We start from the raw sequence: 24,248 nt of genomic DNA, 5'->3' as shown, positions 1-24,248 counted from the left end.
ATTTGTTCCTTTATGTAAATTATATTCAAAAAACTCTTTTAATTTCTTCTTACATTCTTGTACTACTTTGTCATTCTGTAATAAAGATTCATTTAGTCTCCATCTAAATCCAAGATTTTTTTTTTTTAAAGTTAATATCACAGGATTGTGGTCCGAAAAAGTTTTTGGTAATATATCCATTTTAAAAATATCTTTCACTAGATTTTTAGACATCCAAATCATATCAATCCTCGAGAATGTTTTATGTCTTTCTGAAAAATAAGTAAATTCCTTTGCGTTATCATTTATATATCTCCAGGTATCGACCAATTCTAAATTTTCCATCAGTTCAAAGCAAATCTTCGGTAATTTACCCTGTGTCTCTTTAATATTTTTTTCAGAAAGTCTATCAATTTTTGGTGAGATTACCCCATTCCAATCACCCATGACACACCAATGATCATATGAAAACTCTGACAATTTTTCCATAAGTCCTGTGTAAAACCTTGTTTTATCTTCATTGGGGGCATAAATACCCACTATCAAAATTTTTATGCCCTGTAAAGTAATTTCAACCCCCACAAATCTACCACTATCATCCAGTAATATCAATTTAGGAAGCAACTGTGGGTTAATGTAAAGAACAACTCCATTTTTTTTTTTGATCCAGCCGAAATAAATTCTTCACCCAAATTTTTACAAATCAAATATTTGGAATCTTTCTTCTTAATATGAGTTTCTTGTAAACAAATTATATCCAATTTTAATTTTTTCAAATAATGAAACACTTTCTTTCTCTTCTGCGCCGTGTTGGCTCCATTTATATTCCAAGTTAGATATTTGTAATCCATCTTTAAGCGTGTATTTTAAAATGTACCCGATGCTCCCTTTAATCCATCATCTTCCTTCCCCTCCTCTGCATGTTCCTGTTGACTTTGTTTCCCAGGAATTATATCCATATCTTTGAGTTTATCTTCTTCCATGTCTTTTGAAGCTTTTCTCAAGAAATCCCTTGCTTTTGAACAGTATTCAATCGATATTTCTGTTGTCTGAATGTAAAAATCACTCCTTCTGGAACATCCCATCTAAATTGAATTTTGCATTGCTTAAGTTTTTCTGTAAAGAAAGCATATTCTTTTCTCTTACGTAAAAGTCTAATAGGAATTTCTTTCATCACCAGTATTTCCTTACCATCAATTTTAAAGGTATTGTTGAAGTGTTGTTGTAATACCATATCTCTGGTCGTCTTTTTTATAAAGTGAACAAGCACATCTCTTGGGATTTTTTTCATTGTTGCATATCTGGAATTAATTCTATAAACTTTATCTATTTCAAATTTCATCCGATCTTCATTCAAATCCAGAAATTTTACTAAAGCATTAACAATTTTATCTCTGATATTTTCCCGTTTCCTCAGGGATTGCACGGAATCTCAAACAATGTTCTTTATTTCTCACTGCAATCACAGCCATGTAGTCCAAATTTTTTTCTAATTCCAGATTTAATATATCTGTTCTATTCTCCAAGATTTGTACCTTTTCTTTAGTATTTTTTGCATCCTCCTTTATTTGCCCAATTGTCCCTTTAATCTCATCCACTTGTGTTTTAATATAGTCTTTTATATCTATCAATTCAGTTTTCATTTCCTGTTTTATATCACTAATCCCTTCCATTATTTTTTGAAACATATCTGGGGGTATAGCCCCTTCCTGTGGATCAATTGAACCTCTTCGCTCCTGAGCCTTAGCTGCTTTTCTGGTTGTCATTCTCAAAAAAAGCCTTTAATTTCTGATATTAACCACTGTTCCAAAACCTAGAGGCAGTCTATTTTTTCCTCCACCAACAAAAGAGTTAATATTCCAGGCCTGTTATTATAGTCCGGCCAGCACAGTTCGTATCTACGTCCAGGAATGCAAAACAATTCTGGTTCACAACACCAAGCGATTAGTAACATATACGAACAGCAGATTCGTCCAAAAAGAAATAATCCAAGGAGAAAAATAGTCCAAAATATATTTCCATCAAATAATAATTACCTCTCATCCGTTTCTAATCTTTAAAACTCCAAATTCAGGCCAGCTTTTTGTCGTAAAAAAAAAAATATATAAATTGTTTACATTTTCTTTCTTCCTTAATTATATTTAAAAGAGAAAAAGTATGACTCACCCAGATTTCTCAGTTGCTGATTCGTAAACAAATCCCTTTTATTGTAGTAATTTAAGCCAAGTGATAAGATTTAGACAGAAGGAGGCTCGCTGGTTAAGAACGTTTTTAGAAAGAAAAAAAAAGCTTCGCTTTTTTTCAGTACAGCTTGTTGGAAGTCCTGACTCCGTCTTCAGCTGATCGGTATGCCTTCTTATCTCAGGGAATTCCTGATCAATTCCAGCAGCCGACAGCTCAACGAAGTCCTGTGGAAAATCTGATCGGTTCACCTATACCTTGGAGAACATTTAAGCCAGTCAAAGTTTCCTCTTGGCTGGCTTTTAAACTGAAAAAACCTTCCTCTGAGGCAGAGATCTCTCACAGACAATCACCAGCTGAGCACTCACTTCCGGGAAGTCCCTGGAATTGTGGCTTTTTGACCGATTTACCGCCAGGTCAGTTCAAGGGGTTGGAGCGACTCCCCAATGAGGAAAGGTTGCAGCGTTTGGGCCTTTTTGGTTTAGAGAAAAGGCAAGTCAGAGGGGACATGAGAGAAATGTATAAAATTATGCACGGCATGGAGAAAGTGGACACAGAAAAGTTTTTCTCTCTCATAACACTAGGACTCGTGGACATCCAGTGAAGCTGAATGTTGGAAGATTCAGGACATATACAAGAAAGTCCTTCTTCAGACAGCGCATAATTAAACTATGGGATTTGCTGCCACAAGAGGCAGTGATGGCCACCAAGTTGGATGGCTTTAAAAGAGGATTAGACAAATTCATGGAGGAAAAAGCTATCAGTGGCTACTGTGCTCTCCCTCCATGGGCAGAGTCAGTATACGCTTCTGAATACCGACTGCTGGAAGCCACAGGAGGGGAGCGTGTTCTTTGCACTCAGGTCCTGCTTGTGGGTTTTCCATGGGCAGCCTGTTGGCCACTATGAGAACAGGATGCTGGACTAGATGTGCCACTGGCCTGATACCAGCATGACACTTCTTACGGTGCACTGAATTTCATTCATTCATTCATTCATTCAAAATATTTCTATCCTGCCCTTCTACCCTATAATAGGGCACTCAAGGGTGGCTTACAAAAATAAAATCAAACACATACATAATAAAATTGTAAACAACAAAATCACAAAAACATTAAAATAAATTCAAATACATAAAATACAATTAAAATACATAAAATAATTCTCTCTCTCTCTCTCTCTCTCTGGATCCCTATAAGGATTCTGTTAATCACCTAAAAATATATGAATGCAATTGTGATTAACCAAACAGAGGTTTTTATTGTATTAACAAAACGTTTCGGCTTCCGCCTTCATCAGCTGCTAACATACAAATGCTGTTACCAAGGTGGCAGTTATAGAGCTTTGAGGATGGAATGCTCAGAGGGGCTTCATTTGCAGAAGCTAAGTAATGTTTGTACTGTCCTCCAGGTTCAGGCCATGTGGTGCCAATGTGTCCAGGGAGTACATCCAAAAGTTCTCCCTTTTGGTCAATGCTGCTGGATCTGCTGGCATCTCTATACGTATTATAGAAAAGTCCAACAGGCTGTGACCCTCAAAGCTCTATAACTGCCACCTTGGTAACAGCATTTGTATGTTAGCAGCTGATGAAGGCGGAAGCTGAAACGTTTTGTTAATACAATAAAAACCTCTGTTTTGTTAATCACAATTACGTTCATATAGAGAGGGGGGGGAGTGGTAATAAAGGGGACTACAAGGGTAGTCCCCACCCAAGGATCCTGGGAACTGTAGTTTACCCCTCACAGAACTTGTGACACAACAATGTATGTGAGTGGACATGTCGCTACTCTCCCACCCTTTCTGCACATTTATTTATTTTATTTATATCCCGCCCTTCCTCCCAGTAGAAGTCCAGGGCAGCAAACAAAAAACACTCTAAAACATCCTAAGAACAGATTTTAAGAAAATTAAAACAAAACATCTTTTTTAAAAAAGCTTTAAAAACATCTCAAAAAGCAATTCCAACACAAATGCAGACATCCCCACCTCTGTTCCCCCATGATTTCCCCATGAAAATGGCAAGAAAGAACTGTGTGCCAGTATACTGCCCCAAATTTCATCACTTTACTCCGACAATTTTCTGGGTTGGGGGTTGCAAACAGTTTTATTCTGGAAGTGATTAGCATCCGCATCTAGTGTACTCCCCAGTGAAGTGTCCACTACAACATCTGCTACAACATTTTGGGATTGGTTTCAGTTAATGCAGCCTGATGACATGGACAAGCTGCTTGTTCTTGTGTCCTCTCGACTGTTGCCCTTCTTGGCTTATTAAAGCTTGCTGAGGGGGTTTGACCAAGTGGATCCAGTGTGTGGTCAACGTGTTGTTGCAGGAGGGAGTGGCTCCAGCCGCCCTAAAAGAGGCAGTGATCTGACCACTCCTGAAAAAGCCCACCACAGACCCATCCGTTTGTGACAACTACTGCCCGATCGCAAATGCCCCTTTAGGGAAGGTGATCAAGACGGTTGTGGAGCATCAATTTTAAGTACTCTTGGATGCTCACTCGCTGGATCGTCACCTTGTAGTGGTGAGTGGGCTTGCGTGTTCTAATGAAACCTGTGAGCGATGCCGTCGGGAGTCATGTACTCCCAAGCAGGGTCACCCATGGCGGTAAGGTCAAGCGAGAGGAACCAGACAAAGAACGATCCAAGAACGTCCTCAACGGCAGAACAGGCGGAGGATAACAATGCTTCACAATGCGTTGTGAAGGCGGATGAAGGCTGCAGCAGATAAAAGACTTCCAATGGTTGTGGTATCCATGCCATGCATCAAAGCCTTTTTCTGTCAAGATTGTGTGTTGATCGCGGTGTGCCGATCTCCCCACATAAAACAAATTCATGCACAAGCATCTTCCAAAATAAAACAAAAGTCCCGTGGTGATTGGCGAATAGCGACAGGGGCAGGACTGTGCTTGGCCTCCACAGCCACTTACGGACCCACTGTTAAAGACTTTATTTTGGAAGACAAGCTTACTCGGTCATGAGTGATCGCCACTGACTGATTGATCGGAAAGCAACGCTAAAGTTCTACTAGATTCTACTAGATTTCCAGGAGTGGTTTTTTTGGTCATGTGAAATATCAAATAAAAAGTGGAAATTATCAGTTAAGGGAACGTCGGGAAAACAGAATAAACTGCTGACTGAATGCAGCACTTTTCAGGCCCATGGGCGTGTTCGGATTTTTGAGTGTGTCCCACGGGTGCCACCCCCTCTGCCCGCTTCTTTCCTGCCTCCCGCACAAAAAGCAAGGACATATTCCAGCCAGAAGGGAGAAAGGGTGCAGCTGGCCTAGAAAGAATCTCCCAAGGGCCAAGTAGAGAAGCCTGGAGGGCCACCTTTGCCTCCTGAGCCTGCGTTTTCCCCCATCCCGGTCATACAGAAAAAGTGCTCTGCAAAGAGATTTCTCTCCCAGCACGGCAGGGTTGCAAAGGGCATTGGCTTGAGTGCAAAAATGATTTGGGGGGGGAGCGGGGGCTTTGGAAACTGATTTTTATCAACCAAGAGAAAGAGGGACCCTTACCCAGAGAGGCCAGATTCCCATAATTCTCATCCATGACGTCCCACTGCAGGGCTCTCTGGCCTGGATCCAGCAGAGTCCACTCTTCCTCAGTGAAACACACAGCCACATCCTCGAAGGTCACCAGACCCTGGCAGGGGAAGAAGAAAAGCGTTGTTGCTCACAGCTAAAAGTAACAATGAATGAATGAAAGAATGAATGACAGGGAAGGAGAGGTGAAGTGCCTGGTGGTTCTCCTGGAGGAGGTACTTAGGAAGCTGCCTTATACTGAGTCAGACCATGGCTCCCTCTAGCTCAGTACAGTCTACACAGACTGGCAGCGGCTCCCCAGGGTTTCAAGCAGAGGACATTCCCAGCCCTAAAAGGGAGCTGCCAAGGACTGACCCGGAACCTTCAGCACACCAGACAGATCATTATCACTGAACTACGACCCTCTATTTAAATAGGAATATAGAAAGCTGCCTTATACCATTGGTCCATCTAGCATTAGTATTGTTGACACTGACCGGCAGAAGTTCTCCAGGGTTACAGGCAGGGGACGTTCCCAACTCTAACCAGAGATGCTGGGAATTGAACCAGGGATTTTCTGCATCCAAAGCAAGATGCTCTGCCAGTGAGCTATGACCCTTCTTCTGTTTACTGATGTATTTTATGCCATTCATGCCCCTTGTCCTTCCTTGGTAAGAGTCCAAGGTGGGTGTAGGTGCGGTTCCTAGCAGGAGGCTTTGACCCAAGCAAAGGGAAAGAGGCGGCTTCTTTCTGGCACGACGGGAAGATTTGCAGGGGACCACTCGGACCCCAAACCCTTTTCTCCAGTGACCTTCTCCCTTACCTTATCTGGCTGCCAAGAAGCTGGTTCCGCGCCGCCACCAAGGGGAGATGCCTTAGAGAGTGTTTCCAGCGACTTTCCACCGCCTGAAAGTTACGCAAACTGTGGTTGGATAGATGTTTATGCATTTCGCTCTTGGCCACAACTCAAAGCGCTGCCATTCCCAAAATAGGTTTGGCACCATGGACAGCTCCTTGAAAGCACGGGCTAAAACCCGGAGCAGATTCCCCCGCCCCACTGACGCAGCGCCACCAGACGCCACCACTTTGTAATATCCTCCCGGTATGAAACATGAAAGTTCTTTCCCTCGCAGCAGCCTCCGCCGACCTGCTGCTCCTCCAGATGTTTGGGACTACAGCTCCCATCAGCCCCAGCTAGCACAGGCCATGCCGGCTGGGGCAAATAGGAGGTGTCACCCGAATCATCCGAAGGGGGTGCCAGGTTAGGGACATCTGCCTTGCAGTATGCAGCGGAGAGGATTTCTCCTACCAGGACATAATCTGATGCACGGAATCTGCACGTGGAGGCCTATGAATTGTTTCACAGCAGCTTGGCAGGGGTCACAGTGATAAACATTTTGAGTTAAGAATGCCTCCTTGAGCTCCTTGGAGGAAACAAATGGCATATGGGACTGCCTTCCAGTCGATCCCGACTTACGCCTACCCTATGAATAGGGTGTTCATGGTAAGCAGTATTCAGAGGGGTTTACCACGGCCTTCCTCTGAGGCTAGTCCTCCCCCGCTTGCTAGGGCCTGCTCAGCTTGCCACAGCTGCACAAGCCAGCCCCTTCCTTGTCTGCCACTGCCACCTGGGAGGCAACTGGGCTCCTTGGGACTCTGCAGCTTGCCCACAGCTGCACAGGTGGCAGGGCACGTAACCCCTGAGCCACTCCCAGTGGGGGTGATCGTTAGCTGGCTCTTGATGCCCAGGAGACACGAGCAGGGATTTGAACTCGTAGACTCTGGACTCCCAGCCAGGCTCTCCTCCTCACTGTGCTATACAGGGGGAAAATGGAAATGGACTGCCTTCAAGTCAATCCCGACTTATGGCGACCCTATGAATAGGGTTTTCATAGTAAGCGGTATTCAGAGGTGGTTTACCATCGCCTTCCTCTGAGACTGAGAGGCAGTGACTGGCCCAAGGGCACCCAGTGAGCTGCATGGCTGTGTGGGGATTTGAACCCTGGTCTCACAGGTCATAGTCCAACACTCTAACCACTACACCACACTGGCCCTCGCGGAGTATAAATGTAATGAACAAATAAACAAAAAGGGGTTTCGTGGAGGAAGTGGGGCGCCATTAGATGTGCATTGCTTCAGCCCAATATCTCCTCCTCAAGTTCACCTAGGGGAAGGGGTTGGAAGAAACAAGCATGTTAAACACCCCCGAACTGTACTGCAGTGGAAGCTTCCAGGTGAGTCAGTATTTGCTTTGATCTTGCTCCAGACTAAGGCTGTATACACAACATACATTTAAAGCACAATTAAAGCATGTCTTTCCCCCACCCAAGGTTCCTGGGAACTGTACTTTACCCCTCACAGAGCTACAATTCCCAGCACAATTGTGCTGGCTGAGGATGGTGGGGGTTGCAGCCCAGCCACATCTGGAGGGCCCCATGTTGGCAAAGGCTGCCCTAGAAGCTCGCTTCAGGGTTGGATTGGAAGCCGCTGCTTCCGCCGCCAGTTAGCAGTTAGAGTGTGGGACTGGGACCTGGGAGACCAGGTTTCAAATTCCCACTCACTGGGCCAGTCACTGTATCTCTCAGCCTAACCTACCTCGCAGGGTTGTTGCGAGAATAAAATGAGGAGGGAGACAGCCATGTTTGTACACCGCCTTGAGCTCCTTGGAGGAAAGGTGGGATATAAATGTGACCATAATTATTTGTTTTGTATTCTGTTCTATCCAAAACCAATAAAAACATTATTAAAACAAATTAATCATAATACATAAACCAACCAACCAGCATGTGGGTTTTAAGCATTGCCGTAAGAGGGAGACCAATTTGAAATATCCACTTCCATCCTTACCCAGCAAGGTAGCCTCTCCCTCGCCCTCCTGCATGATCCACCTGTACAGCAGCCCCGGCCTAGCGTCCAATAGAGCCTCCTCTGCCTGAGGTAACCCAGTAGCCACTTCCGCTGACAGGCCCTGCGTGTAAAAGAGTCGTGAGGATCCCATATGGCAACGATGGGGGAATTTCAGGCCTGGGAACTGAATGCGGCCCTCAAGGCCTCTCTGTCCGGCCCTTGAGACTCTCTTCAGGCCCCACCCCTTCCCCAGCCACACCCCCTCACCAGCCTGGCTTTGTACCTTCCCGGAGTGTTTTACACCTGGCTGGAGCATGTGCTTGAATTCTGGGAATGCCTCAGCGGTGGCTAGAGAGGGCTGTGTGTAGAAACTAGCCTACTGTTCAAAGGCAACACTGGAATTCACTGCGCCTCCCTCTTTTGCCTCTGACCCCATGCACTACTGGCATGTGGCCCTTGAAACATTGCCTAGAAGGGAATGCGGCCCTCGGGGTGAAAAATCTTCCCCACCATTGCCTTCCAGGGAATGCAAGGAGGGATTCGAAAAGGAATGGTGAAGGAGGAGGGGTTGATGCATTCAATTTTTGGATGATTAAAGAAAAAAAGGCAACTAATAGGGATCATAGAATCACGGAAGGGGCCTATAAGGTCATCAAGTCCACCCCCCTGCTCAATTTTTTAACAGTACATTTGTTACCATGCCCCTGCATGTCCGCCAACATGCCAAGAGTGGCTTACAGCATGTGTAAGAGGCCAGACAGCAGGGCTAGAACACTAAGAGCTAGTGCGGCCTAGCAGTTACAGTGGCGGACTATGATCTAGGACACCAGGGTTCAGATCCCCACTTGGCTGACTTTAAGCCTAACCCACCTCGCAGAGGTGTTGAGAGGATAAAATGGAGAGGGGAATATCAACGTATGCCGCCTTGAGCTCCTTGGAGGAAAGGGGGGGATACAAACACAAATAAATAAAAACATTAAAAAATATAAATAATGGGCAAATATTGCTGGGAAGTAGATTTTGATGACACATCAGGAGAAACTTCCTAATGAGTGGAATTTTCTGCCTCAATTATTATTGTTGTTATGTGCCTCCAAGTCGACTACGACTTATGGCGACCCTTTGAATCAGTGACCTCCAAGAGCATCTGTCATGAACCACCCTGTTCAAATCTTGCAAGTTCAGGTCTGTGGCTTCCTTTATGGAATCAATCCATCTCTTGTTTGGCCTTCCTCTTTTTCTACTCCCTTCTGTTTTCCCCAGCATTATTCTTGTGAATCATGTTTTCTCATTATGTGTCCAAAGTATGATAACCTCAGTTTCATCATTTTAGCTTCTAGTGACAGTTCTGGTTTAATTTGTTCTGACACCCAATTATTATTATTAATCTTTATCTATTAGGGCACAATCCTATAGGTATTTACACCAGGCTGAGGTGAGTTAGGATACAGCAGATCTCTGGCTGAGCCAGTGGCGTTTTTTATTTTTATTTCCTCTCCGCCCTGCTCTGTCCGCTCAGCTGGCATTCTCTTCTTCCAAGAGCTCCTAAATGGGGTTAGGATCTGAAGTACTTTAAGCTCCTCCAAGCAGGATTGCTCTGCCTGTCACAATTTTGCACTCCAGTGCCCTCAAAGCGACTTACACAGTAGAAGTAAAACAACAAAGACATTAACATCAGGAGAAGAAGCTGAGGAACTGTTACTATCCAGCTGCTATAGCGGCCCTTCCCTCCTTCCCCCAGCTGTCACCACAGGGGCATCTGCAGTAGAACCATCTTGACCCGAGAGGAGAGAAGAAGCAGTAACTGTCTCTTCTTAAACAAGCTGTCTTTCCATTTTACTGTAACCTTTTTTTAAAAAATTACTTATTGTGGTAATAATCTTTTGTAAACCGCTTTGTGAGGTCCGCCGGAAAAGCGGCATATAAATGCCTTAATTAAATAAATAAATACAGCGGCAAACGCAAACAAGAAGACTCATCCAACAATACATTTAAACAGAACCAGTCCTACCCACCCCGCTTCAAGGGCAAGCACAACAAAGGCCACCGGCGTACCTACCCACCCTCCCAATTAAAAACCATACAGCTGGGTAAATAAGAATGTTTTTGCCTTGCACATAAATAGAGACAGCAATGGCTCCAGGCATGCTTCCTGAGCAAGAGTATTGCACAAGCAAGGAGATTTTGGGCTCTCCCCCACTGAAGCAGAGGCTCAATGGGCTATCTCTCTCAGGGATGCTGTAAGTTGCATCCTGTGTTGCAGATCCTGCTTGGAACAGCAGGTTGGACTAGATGACCTCCAAAGTCCATTCCAACTAAACGATGATATAAAATGATACAGTGTGAAATTCAGAGCATGGCACGAAAAACCAGCCATAGAAATACTAACAATATTACTGCTGTTAAAAACTGGCCCCATTTTAATCTTTAAAATGTTATAAAGCCTGTTGAAACAAAAACAATTTCTTTCTTTTTTATTACAAACTTTAGTGAAGAATGAAAAAGGAAGATCATCCTTTTTATAACTAACAAGTAAATCATACACACGCTCCCCCTACCCATACATTTTCCATTCAGGGCCATCTTTTCTTAAACTTATTAATTTACTTCATAACACAAAGGAGTCCACGCCAACAGCTGATATCTCTAATTTTCTTTGTACATAAGCTGTTGACTGACTCCATTTATTTAATTCTTCATGGTAATTAATGCTGTTCTTTAACATTGCTGACAATATAATCAAACATAGCGGTACCCAGATTTTTCTAAGAATATCCTGTTTTGTTGGTTTACGAGTGCTTTAACATGCTTTGGCATGCTACAGCCTTGCAACTGTCAAAACGTGCAAAATCCAGATCTTATGTGAATATAGGGGTGGCTCCTTGCAAAATTTAATAAGCAGACAACGGGATTTAGTGGTAATTCGACGTGCCAGCTTTCTCTTGTGATCTCAGCCATGCAGTTCCATGCAGTTTCAAAACCACTTTGCTTTGGAACACCTCCACCACAAAAGGGAAAAGAGCGTCTTCAGTTTTTTACACGAGACACTCTTACGGATCTCAGCCAGGGGAGTATTCCAGAAAGTATCTCCATGTAATGGAGATATTTGTTAGAACAGCAAATAATAGACATGAGGAATGGTTTTACATTTTATTTATTGTTCTAGTGGTTGTTTTGTATAATAATAATAATAATAATAAATCTCAAGATGGCACTAGGAGCAGAACTCTCAAGGCAATTCTGGGGATGCCTATATGGAACTCTAAAGAGAACCTTGCTCATATTCTCTGCCCTTTGGAACTACCAGGATGAAATTTGCTCTCTCACCTCTTCCTCCTCCTCCTTCTTCTCCTCTGCCTGACTCAGGAGGAAACCTTCAGCCAGGGCCACCGCCTGGGAACTGGTCTCCACTCCACATTCCCTCACCCAGGTCGCCATCTCTGGTGGGAGGACAGCCAACAATTGCTCCAGGATCACCAGGTCCAGGATCTGTTTCTTGGTGTGCTGCTCTGGCTTCAGCCACTGATGGCAAAGACGGTGGAGTCGGCTGCAGACCTCTCGGGGACCCTCAGCCTCCTGATAGCCAAACCACCTGAAACGTTGGCACTGGACAAGTGAACTGAGGTTGTCCTCACCCAGGATCTTCTGTGCTGTCTTTTCCCATGATTCCCCACAGGTCACAGCCTGGATGTTTTGGGGGGCTCTCCCTGCTTTGGGGGCAGCCAAGTCTCGTCTTTCCATCTTCAATCCGTGCTGCAGCTCAGATTCCTAACAGGGTTTGAGAGATCCCCTTGATCTGCTGCCAAATTCCTCCTAACCATCAGGACTGCCCAAATTTGGGGTTGGGGGACAAATCTGACAGAGGTAGGCAGGTCTTTTCATGATGCAACAGTCACGCGCGCACACACACCCAAGCAGGTAAAAGCGAGATGACCCACGTCAACAACGAGGCTTCTTCCTGGAAGCAAGGTAGAGATGAACACTGATACTCGGGGGGAAATTAAACACTGGGGTTGGGTCAGGTGATAAATTCCTTCACCTAAGAGGCAGAGATCAAAACTTTCACCTTGTTCACAAACGTACATGATTATGATTATTTATTAAATTTATATCCTGCCCTTCCTCCTAGTAGGAGCCCAGGGTGGCCAACAAAAACACTAAAAACACTCTAAAACATCTTAAAAACAAACTTTATATTAAAACAAAAATCTTGAAAAAAACATGTCAACATCTTTTGAAAAAAAGCTTTACAAACATCTTAACAAGCGATTCCAGCACAGATGCAGACTGGGGTAAGGTCTCTACTTAAAAGTCTTGTTGAAAGAGGAAGGGCTTCAGTAGGTGAGTCAACACAACACCTCTAGCACTGTTCCATCTTTCAGATCCTGGACCCTATGTCTGCTTACACACCATAACTCAAAGCACATTAAAAGCTCATGACGTCACTCAAAGAATCCTGGGAACTGTAGTTTACCCCCTCACAGAGTTACAATTCCAAAGACCCTTAACAAAGTACAGTTCCCATTATTCTTTGAGGAAAGTCATGTGCTTTAAAGGTATGGCATGCATGGAGCCTTCCTTTCCTTAAACAAATGTCCCTACTTCACCCACCTTTCTCCCCCAAAGCCCTGGCACCAGACCCTCTCTCAGTTCTCCACCAGTTCTGAAACTGGGTCCAATATGAACAAATTCAGAATGAATTGCCCCAAACTGTATCCGCAATGGCTACTTGCCACAATGGCTGTGTTCTGCCTCCAATGTCAGAAGTAGTAAATGTGTCTGAATATCAGATGCTGGAAACTGCAGGCACAGGGAGAGTGCTGCTCTTGCACTCAGGTCCTGCTTGTGGGCATCCAACTGGGGCATCTGGGTGGCTATTGTAAGAACAAGATGCAGGACTATGATGAACCGTTGCCTGACTCAGCAGCGAGGCTCTTTTTACGGTGAAGTACACACCGTAAGGCACACCGAAGAAAACATTAATTTCCCCAGAGAATTTTGGGAACTGCAGTTTATTAAAGGTGCTGGGAACTGTACCTCTGTGAGTGGTAAACTACAGTTCCCAGGATTCTTGCGGGGAAAGTCATATGCTTCCCAAGTCCTTTAAATGTATTGGGTATGTACGCAGCCCAAGTTACGGTGGGCTGTAGGGACTTGCTGGTTGAGAAGGGAGAAGAAAACAGAAACTCCTCAGATGGAATAGGAAGGCACTCCAAATGCCCTGTGGGGTGAAATGGCACCTCTTCCGCTCTCCCAAGAACATAGGAAGCTGCCTTATACCGATTCAGATCATTGATCTATCTAACTTGGTACTGTTCACACTGACTGGCAGCATTTCCCCAGGGTATCAAATGGGGGGGGCTATCCCAACGCTAGATGCTGGGGATTGAACCTGGGACTTTCTGCATGCCAAACAGATGCTCTGACGCTAAGCTACGGCCCTTCCCCAGACAGAAAGCTGCCTTATACCAAGTCAGACCATTGATCCATCTAGCTTAGTATTGCCCACACTGGCTGGCAGCGGCTCTCTGGGATTTTCAAAGAGCGAGCCTTTCCTAGCTCTTCCTGGAGATGCTGGTGTTTGAACCTCGGGACCTTCTGCACGCCAAGCAGCTGCTCTGAGCTACCACCCATTCTGCCCCCCTTTTGTCTCCATCGCCCTGCCCGGCACTTCCAAACCCACGCCCCGCTCTCCTGCCTTGGATTTGCCTCCAACTCCTCCAGGGGCCCCCAATGCACTTTGCACGCTCACCAGATCCATGGATGGGTGGAGGGCGCATGGGGCGGAGGTCACAGAAGCAGCATGGGGGTGAATCCGCAGCAATCAAAGCATCTTTTCTCCGCTGGAGAAGGGGCGGGGCAGGATGTGACTCTTTCAGACTAGGAACGCACACTCTGTCACTTTAACCCTTAGACTGCATCCTTGTAATTTATGTGTTGCCATGTGGTATGAACGAATCACTTCCCATAAAATATCTCAGCAGTTATCTCAGAGTATAAAAATGCCAACAACAAAACAATTTCCCATGTAAAAAAGAATTAAAATCAGTTTTAAATCCAATACAGATACAGGGTTGTATTCACAGAATCATAGAGTTGGGAGGGGCCTACAAGGCCATCGAGTCCAAACCCCTGCTCAATGCAGGAATCCAAATTAAAGCATGCCCGACAGGTGGCTGTTGCATATGTATATCATTATACTAAATGTGGTTTAACAATCCCTCCCTCTTCCCAGGGGACTCTGCTAATTGTAGCCCTGTGAGGAGAATAGGGGATCTCCTAACAACTCTCAGCATTCTTCACAAACTTCTCATCCTGGGATTCTTTGGGGGAAGCCATGACTGTTAAAGTGGAATAATAGCGGAACAAATGTATGATATGAGTGTGGGCCTTCAATAATGATAAGGGATGTCCTTGAGAATAAGCATTACTAGATCAAGGTAGGTATAACAAAGTTTTATTTCTGCAGCAAGGCGCTAGGGAGTCAAGCTCAGCCAACAGTGCGCCAAAATGCAAAGAACAGAGAATACTTATACACTTTGCCTGGGCTCTGTCTCTGCGTCCCATAATTTCAGTCACAAACTGTTACAAAAGAACATTGCCTTATAAGGCCAGGAATACAGCAAAACAACAAGTGCATATGTGTCAAGATGGCGTGACTGCAATGAAAGTAACATTTGGAAGGTACAACAGACTAAGGGGGTTATTTATCCTTATCATTCCCCCCTTTAATACTTTAACTTCTTATTTTTAATAATTAAAGTATTACACAATACTGTACTACAAATGATTTTTTTCCTCTTCTTCTTGAGGTACTGGCTGATATCGGTTGGTTTGTAACACCATCTGTCGGGCTACCTGGTTTTCCATTGTACCTAAAATTATACTTTTAAAGCGATTTACGATTACTGACAAAACACATGGCAACAACAAACATAACAATAATAATACAGTGACAATACCTATTAACCCTTTCAATCCTCCAAACCAACTGAACCACGAACTCCAATCACCTAAATCTATTCCCTTCCAGGTTTGTATGGGTACATGGGCGAGTTTCTTCTTCTTATTTGTAAGATCTTTTACAGCCTGCCCATTGTTGTCAATCTTTAAGCAACATTCTGTCAGATTTAACAATTTGCAAACTCCACCCTCTTTAGCCAATAAATAATCCAGGGCTAAACGATTTTGCAAAATACCTTCCCTCATTTGAGTGGATTGGTCTGCTAGGAGATCCAGCGCTCCAGCAGTCTGATTTGTGATTATTTCCACTACCGCCTGCAACCGGATGAGACGGTTCAATATATAAATAGGAGTCCTATAGCCCCACATACCATCCTGTGCCCAGGACGCAGGATCATAAGTGGCAATGATTCTTTCGGGTGGCCATTCGTCCTCCCAATCATTTCCCTGACCTTTGGCTATACTTGTATCTATGGTCCGCTTTCTCCGAGCATCTTTGTCATCAGCAAACACTGGAACTAAGGGATTTAGATTTTCCCCTTTTAAGGTGTACATGGGTTGAATGATTCCTACATAACAGGTAACTGTCCAATTTACTGGCAGGATGGCATATGCTTTATGACCGCATATCCAGTAATGTCCTTTTAGGGCATATCGGATTGAGTCAGGTAATTGTGGAGCTCGATGTTCATATGAGAAATATTTTGTATCCTTATTTCCCAATGGCCCTGTCAGCAATGCCGCCTTTGTCCCCTGAAGTGTACATTTCCATATTCCTGTGGAGTTATTAAATTTACAACTTCTACCAGTCCTGGTATCATTTACTATACTCCAGTATTGACTGAACCCCATTACTACGGTTCCATTTGGATGGCGCCATTGCCAGGCCCAATCCTCAAGTATCTGATCTGAGGTACAGTTATGCAACTGACATAATAAAGTGGTGGAATTTGCTGCATCACATACCACATCACAGTTTATAAGTGGATTTTCACTACCAGGAGTACAGACACACCAAGTACCATTTTTCAATTGAATATGGGTTTGATTCCACCTATGCATTTCTTTGCTACAATCCGTAATGGGACAGTAGGCAATAACACAAAATTGTTCCCATTGCATAGTCCAATTGCAATATGATTTTCCGACCAAGACCCCCTCCGACAAATTTTGTTGTATGCAATAATGACCTCCAGGATTCCAGCGGACTTCCCAATTGTGATTAGTAGTCCAAAGGTCACTTCCATTATGAACATCACTCTTGTTGCTTAACAACCATTTAGGGTTTAAGGGAATTGCCATCCACGGCCATTGAGGAAACCCTTGAGGATTTCCACAAATCCAGCAATTTGACAAATTAAATTCTTTTGCCACTTGATTTACCAATGTTAGAAAGGTATTTTCTTGGCAATTTTGACACATGCCTGGGGGTTCAGATGCTTGACAATAAGGGGGAAACAATATCAGAATCAAAAGAACTAAGAACTGAAACAAAATGATCACATAAGACAATTTACAACAGGACATAATTGCTATTTCTGGACAGATCTGGATCTTCGGGCGGTGTCCCACTACTTCTTCCGGGTAAGTAGGGGATGCAGCACCCTCTGGTTTCGCTCACTCGGTTGCCGGTCCCGAGGAGGCTTCTCCCGTCGCGTCCCTGCTTCCAGTAGTGGCACGCTTCCGGATCCTCATCCGCAACGCCCCTGGTGTGTTGGTTACTACTTCCCATTCTGGATTCGCTGCTGGTTTCACTCTGGTCCAGTGAATCCATGGAGTCTGCCCTTCAACCTTCAAGGACGTGGGAGTAACCATTATTACTGCAAATGGACCTTTCCACTTAGGCTGCAATGGTTTATCATCCCATACCTTGACCCATACTAAATCCCCTGGCTCAAAGGCGTGCATGTTAGTTGTAACTTGTAATGGACTGGGATCAGTATACTGTTGTAATTGTCCAACAATCCTATTCAGAGCCTGCAGTTGTTTCTGAAGGCGTACTTGTCCATGGTCTTCCAATACCTCAACTCCAGTTGGCAGAGGTGGTGGTCTGCCATACATTAATTCATACGGAGTGTAGCCTGAGCTTCGTGGGGTGCATCTGGCTAATGGTAACAGCCAAGGCCATTTTTCTTTAGTCTCTATGCATAACTTAGTGAGATGAGCCTTGATAGTCTGATTTGCCCTCTCAACCATTCCACTACTCTGTGGTCGCCATGCACAGTGTAACTTCCAAGTCAACCCTAATGCCGTTGATAGACTATTCACTAGAGTATTTACAAACGCTGGTCCATTATCAGAATTGATTTGTATTGGTAGACCATATCGAGGAATAATTTCTTCCAAAATAAATTTTGACACTACAGCTGCTGTCTCTCCTGTTGCTGGTTTAGCCTCTATCCATCCAGTGTAAGTACAAACAGCAACGAGCAATACCTTTAGTCCACAAGCGGCTGGCATATGGCTGTAGTCAACCTGAATCACTTGAAAGGGCCTAGTGCCCTTCAGTATGGCTCCTGGGGTCAGATTTGGTCCACGACGAGGATTCACTTGTGCACAGGTAAGGCATTCTTTGGTGATTATATCACACCATTTAGATATATGGTCAATATAATACCATTTCTTTAGCAACGTTTCCAGAGCTATCTTTCCCAGGTGGCATTGTTGGTGAACCTTGGAAACTATAGGATGAGCCAAATTTTGAGGTATCCAGACACAACCGTCAGGCAAGACTTTCCATCCACTCACATCCCGGTAACTATAATCTTGAGCTTCTCTTTTTTCCTCTGGAGTGTAGACAGGACTTCCCACATCCGTGGGAACTTCTACATAATACAGGTGAGCAAAACTCCTGGCAACAGGGGGGGCTTTAAGAGCTGCAGACTTAGCTGCTTTATCGGCCTGAGCATTTCCTTGATGGACCAGACCATCCTGTCTTTTATGAGCCCTACAATGTACCACAGCCACTTTCCTAGGTTTCCACACTGCATCTAAGAGTGCCCTGATTTCATGTGCGTACGCTATAGGCCTTCCTTCAGAGGTGAGGAATCCTCTTTCCTTATACAGGGCTCCATGCACTTGCAAGGTGAGGAAAGCGTTTTTACTATCTGTATAGATTGTCACTTCCTGTCCTGCTCCTTCCCGTAGGGCTTCAGTAAGTGCTATAATTTCAGCTTTATGGGCCGAAGTTCCTGGGGGCAGCTTGCCATGCTGGACTATATGTCCTCCTTGTTCCACTACTGCGTATCCTGCTACTTTAGTCCCTTGCTGTAAGTAACTACTTCCGTCGCAGAATAGGGATCGTCTCTTCCTTAATGGCTGATCTTTTAGGTCCGGTCTACTGGAGAACACTTTAGTCATTATTTCTTCACAATCGTGTACTGGCTCTTGCTCTGGCACTGGCATTAATGTAGCTGGATTCAATGTTGCCCTATCCTGTACAATCACGTTTGGATTTTCACACAACTGGGCAGTATATTTACTTAAACGGGAACTCGTCATCCATTTCGGCCCTTGTTTTTCCAGCAGATTTCGAATGGAGTGTGATGCAGTCACTTGAATGGTTTGCCCGAAGGTGAGTTTCAATGCTTCAGTTAACAACAAGGATGTAGCCGCAATGCTCCTCAAGCAGCCTGGCCAGCCTTGGCTTACGGGGTCCAATTTCTTACTTAGATACGCCACGGGGCGTTCCCAGGAGCCCAAGGCTTGGGTCAGCATTCCCACCGCAACTCCTCTTCTATCATCCACAAATAGTTTGAATGGTCTTGTCGTATCGGGTATCCCTAATGCTGGTGGGTTTAGCAGGGCATTGTTCAGTTTTTCCAAGCTCGCAACGTGGGAGGGCTCCCAATCTAAAGGGGCAGTTTCTGGCCTCCATTCTTGTAACATGGAATATAATGGTTTTGTAATGGTGGCATAGTCCAGAATCCATATCCTGCAATACCCGGCCATTCCTAACAATGTACGGAGCTCTTTCTTAGTTTCAGGTCTCGGTAGTGAACGTATTGCAGCAGTACGAGCCAGACTAAGGTACCTTTGGTCTTTCTGGATTATAAATCCTAAATATTCTACTTCCAGCTGACAGATCTGGGCCTTCTTCTGACTTGCCCGGTAACCCAGGGCCTCCAAGGTTTGCAACAAAGATTTGGAATATTTCCAACAAGTATCAAAGTCTGGACTGGGGAGCAAAATATCATCCACATAAATTAACAAGGGCCCATTTTCCTCTTGCCAGCTGATCAAGTCTTTATTCAACTGTTGGCTAAAAATAGATGGGGAGTGGCAGAACCCTTGGGGCAGCCGGGTCCAAGAGTACTGGCTAGTAACTCCTGTTTGGACATCTTCCCAAGTAAAGGCAAACAAAGGTATTGCTTCTGCAGCCAACGGTATGCTGAAGAACGCGTCTTTCAGATCAATTACTGTGTAGATAGTACTCCCTCCAGGTATTCTTCCCAACAAAGTGTAGGGGTTAGGTACTATAGGGGTCATGGATATGACGGATTCATTTACTGCCTTCAAGTCCTGTACTGGACGATAATCGCCTTCTGTCCCTGGCTTCTTAACAGGCAGCAAAGGTGTGTTCCATGCAGAAGTAATACTTGTCAGCACCCCTAACTCCATCAGCCTGTTAAGGTGATGTTGAATTGGTTCTCTGGCCTCACTTGGAATTGGGTACTGCTTAAGTTGTATAGGGCTGGCTTGAGGTTTCAGGGTAATTCGGACTGGTTCTGCACGTATTGCTAAACTTGACGGGTTGTTCTCAGCCCACACCCCAGGTACAGATTGTATCAGTTCCCACTCTTCAGACGTCCTTTCCCTCATGACACACACTGATGTATAACATCTCCAAGCCTCCTGTATTGGACATAACAGTACGGGTAATTCTGTGGCGGGGGTACTCATCTTCACCTGGCCCGAAGGGCTGAATTCTAGGGTAGCTTGCATTTTACACAGAAGATCCCTTCCAATAAGAGGGACAGGACACTCGGGCATATACAAAAATTCATGGAAAAGTACTTGAGATCCAATTGCCACTGGTTGCCCCTTTAAATTAATTGCCAAGACAGACTTCCCTGATGCTCCGATGATGGGAGTTGTATGTTTGCTACAGCTCCCAAGGGGTTGATTTAAAACTGACCGTTGGGCCCCTGAATTTACTAGTCCTGCGACTGTTACTCCCCCAATCTCCATTTCCAATACGGGCTCAGGGGGGTTTGCCCGTAGGCCTCCCTAAGGTTGGACAGGGTATAATCCGTCCTCATCTCCTTTCTGAATTCCTTCGCCTCTGCCTCTCCCTCTGTATCCTATTCCCTGTTGCCTTCCTCGTTCCCGGAGCAACCCTCTGATCTCCGTCATGGTTCCTTCAGCTTCCATTCGCCGTTGACTATTCTGATTTCTTTCTGGGCATTCATTTTTCCAATGATTAAATCCCTTACAGTATGCACACTGGTTCCGATCCAAAACTGGACGGTCCACGTTTCTCTTTCCTCTTCCTCTATCCATGCCCCTGCCTCTTCCTCTAATTGGCCCAGCTGTCCCTTGCAATGCTGCGGCCAGTAAACATGCTTTGTCCTTCATTCTCCTATCTTTTTCCTTAGCTTCCTCGGCGTCCCGGTTGGTATATACCCTGTCCGCTATAGCCTTTAATTGTGATAGGGTCATTCCCTCAAACCCCTCGGTCTTCTGCAATTTCTTCCGGATATCAGGAGCTGACTGTGCCACAAAACTCATTACTATGATAGACCTATTCCCTTCCTCTTCAGGGTCTAGGGGACTGTATTTTCGGTATGCTTCCTGCAATCTTTCCAAGAAATCGCCGGGTGTTTCTTCCCTCTTCTGGACCACATCATGAATTTTCTGCATATTCATCAACTTCTTCTTCCCTTTCTTCACTGCTTCTAGGAAGAGCGCTTGATAGTCTGCCTGGGCAGCCTGTCCTGCGGCTGTATTTAGACCCCAATTCGGATTGGTGAGTGGGGCTGTTTCCCTTACCCAGATTGACGGATCAGCTTGATTTGCGGCTGTAGCTGCCTGTCGTACGGCACTCTCCATGTTGTCCTGGATAGTGCGACGCTGCTCACTTGTAAACAAATATGCCTCTAATTGCTGAATATCTGCCCATGTCGGGTTTTGAGCCTGAATTATGCCTTCCAGCATGTCAATGAATTTCTTTGTATCTGCTTCATAAGAGGGACCATGATTTTTCCAGTTTAATAAATCTGCAGTTGAAAAGGGCACATAAGACCGAGTTTCCACTACTATTCCTTGTACTTGTCCATCATCATCAGTCTGGGGTACTATTCCCGCCGTAACTCGAACTGGCGCTGTCAGTATTCCTTCTTTTTTGATACGGCTTTGGTTTCTAGTCTGCACGGGGGTAAGTCTTTGAACTTCAGGCGGGGCAGATGGCACGATAGGCCGTATGTCAACAGACAGCTGCGAGAGTTCTGGATATAGACGGAGTGGAGAATCACTGGAATTATCATTCGGCTGGGTTGAATCTGGTTCTTGATCTCTGTCAGAATTCTCGGGGGGCTGGGGCCTCGCAGTATTTGCCACATATGGTGGTAGTAATTCAGGGGGCCGGGAATCTTCCAACTCCGGTGGTCTTGACTTTCTTTTTTCTGGTTGGCTTTTACACTGCGCTATCATCAATCTGGCAGGTCCATCACCTTCTTTCTTCTGGATGGCCTTAACTGTTTTGGGCGGGTGTTTACTCAGTTCCAACCAGCCTAGAGCGTAACGGGCATCATCAGGCAGTATTCCCGGATTTGTATCAACTATCACATAGTTAAACAGTCTTGCGACGGCTGGTACATAAAAGGTTCCTTCCGGTGGCCACCAAATGAAACTAGGGGCCATGTTAGGCCATGTTTCCTCACATTTGGTCTTCATTGTATTCAGGTTACATTTTGTCTGGTCAAAGTAATTTTTAAACTGGGCAGTGGCCACATCTAAGGGAGTACTCTGCCCTTTTCCCATCCTGTCTATTCCTAATATCTATTAGGATAGTAAACACAAAAGCGGGTGTAAGGCGCCGTAGAGTAAGGGGTCTCTACGGGGAGGTCAACAAGAGGGTTTTCTTTTCTCAGTGAATTCCGCTCTATTTGTGGTCGCCACCAGCGCTTACTAGTCCTCGGTGATACTTGGCCTGGAGCCAGAGGCACTAGGAGCGGGAAACACTAGTGCTTAGCCAGGTCCAGAGATACCTTTACTCCGGACTTTCGTCACTGGGCAACACACTTTCGAACATTTCACTCCACTCATTCACCATTCATGCCAACAGGAAACCCACCAACCCGTTTCCTATGACTCCAGGTGAGGGACTGGCCTTGTCCCCCCTTCAGTCCTTAAGGACTGGCCAGAACTGTCTAAGGGACCCACTATACTCGCCTGTTCCTGTGTGTTGGTGGATCAGTCCCTTCCCGTGCCGGCTGGTCTTTTACTGGAAAGTTTGTTTTACCCCCTTAGTCTCTAGCGGAGGTGCTGGAGAAGGAGCTGGCCGTTCGTGCCGCAGGGCGAACAGTAAATCTTCGTTCGGCGCGCTCCCGTTGGTGACGTTCGGCCGGGCCCTTGCCCCGCCAGTCCACTTGCAAAGAGAGGTGGAATACCACAATCTACAATAATGCACTATTCTCGGGTCCCATCTGGGGTGCCAAATGATAAGGGATGTCCTTGAGAATAAGCATTACTAGATCAAGGTAGGTATAACAAAGTTTTATTGCTGCAGCAAGGCGCTAGGGAGTCAAGCTCAGCCAACAGCGCGCCAAAATGCAAAGAACAGAGAATACTTATACACTTTGCCTGGGCTCTGTCTCTGCATCCCATAATTTCAGTCACAAACTGTTACAAAAGAACATTGCCTTATAAGGCCAGGAATACAGCAAAACAACAAGTGCATATGTGTCAAGATGGCGTGACTGCAATGAAAGTAACATTTGGAAGGTACAACAGACTAAGGGGGTTATTTATCCTTATCAATAAGGGCAGGTTTATGTAACTTTAAAGTTGACAACGAGGACATTGAATTTGTCAAGGATTATCAGTACCTTGGCACAGTTGTTAACCAAAATGGAGACAATAGTCAAGAAATCAGAAGAAGGCTTAGGACTGGGGAGGGGCCCCGGAGGGCAGCTGTGAGAGAACTAGAAAAGGTCCTCAAATGTAAAGATGTATCACTGAACACTAAAGTCAGGATCATTCAGACCATGGTATTCCCAATCTCTATGCATGGGTGTGAAAGTTGGACAGTGAAAAAAGCAGACAAGAGAAGAATCAACTCATTTGAAATGTGGTGTTGGAGGAGAGCTTTGCACATACCATGGACTGTGTTAGAACAAATTAAACCAGAACTGTCACTAGAAGCTAAAATGATGAAACTGAGGTTATCATACTTTGGACACATAATAAGACATGATTCATTAGAAAAGACCATAATGCTGGGAAAAACAGAAGGGAGTAGAAAAAGAGGAAGGCCAAACATAAAGGAAGCCACAGACCTGAACTTACAAGATCTGAACAGGGTGGTTCATGACAGATGCTATTGGAAGTTACTGATTCATAGGGTTGCCACAAATTGTAATCGACTTGAAGGCACATAACAACAACAAGCCTTGTGGGCTTATTAGCCAGCATTCTGAGTGATGATGATGATGTTGATGAATTCAGAGTGCCGGCTAACATGCCGACAAGGTTTGGCTGGCCAACTAATAATAATATTTACAAAATTGTTTAACCCCACAAATTGGCTGCTTCTTAT

The 24,248-nt window shown here is 44.9% G+C and overlaps 2 protein-coding genes across 2 annotated transcripts in view; both read right to left on the bottom strand.

The window, feature by feature from the left end:
• The window catches only part of LOC133378934 (zinc finger protein 546-like), a 32,590-nt gene extending 18,222 nt beyond the window's left edge, over window positions 1-14,368 (bottom strand). Inside the window, exons 1-5 of the mRNA XM_061613547.1 lie at window positions 14,280-14,368; window positions 11,855-12,485; window positions 8,528-8,648; window positions 6,504-6,586; window positions 5,675-5,801 (exon numbers count right to left, since the gene is read on the bottom strand). Of these exons, the coding sequence (XP_061469531.1) occupies window positions 5,675-5,801; window positions 6,504-6,586; window positions 8,528-8,648; window positions 11,855-12,268 (745 nt within the window). The 5' untranslated portion in view covers window positions 12,269-12,485; window positions 14,280-14,368. The remainder of the gene's footprint in view (window positions 1-5,674; window positions 5,802-6,503; window positions 6,587-8,527; window positions 8,649-11,854; window positions 12,486-14,279) is intronic.
• Window positions 14,369-15,075: 707 nt separating this feature from the next.
• LOC133381406 (uncharacterized) lies at window positions 15,076-20,680 on the bottom strand. Its single transcript, XM_061620492.1, has one exon. The coding sequence runs from the start codon at window positions 20,678-20,680 to the stop codon at window positions 17,108-17,110; it is 3,573 nt and encodes a 1,190-aa protein (XP_061476476.1). The 3' UTR covers window positions 15,076-17,107.
• Window positions 20,681-24,248: the final 3,568 nt, after the last annotated feature.

This window comes from Rhineura floridana, chromosome 3 (assembly GCF_030035675.1).
Source record: "Rhineura floridana isolate rRhiFlo1 chromosome 3, rRhiFlo1.hap2, whole genome shotgun sequence".
Taxonomy (NCBI): Eukaryota; Metazoa; Chordata; class Lepidosauria; order Squamata; family Rhineuridae; genus Rhineura; species Rhineura floridana.
This window is presented reverse-complemented; position numbering and strand designations above follow the sequence as displayed.

Coding starts and splice junctions, on each gene's coding strand:
- LOC133381406 (XM_061620492.1), bottom strand. CDS start 20,680: ATGGAGATTGGGGGAGTAACAGTCGCAGGACTAGTAAATTCAGGGGCC.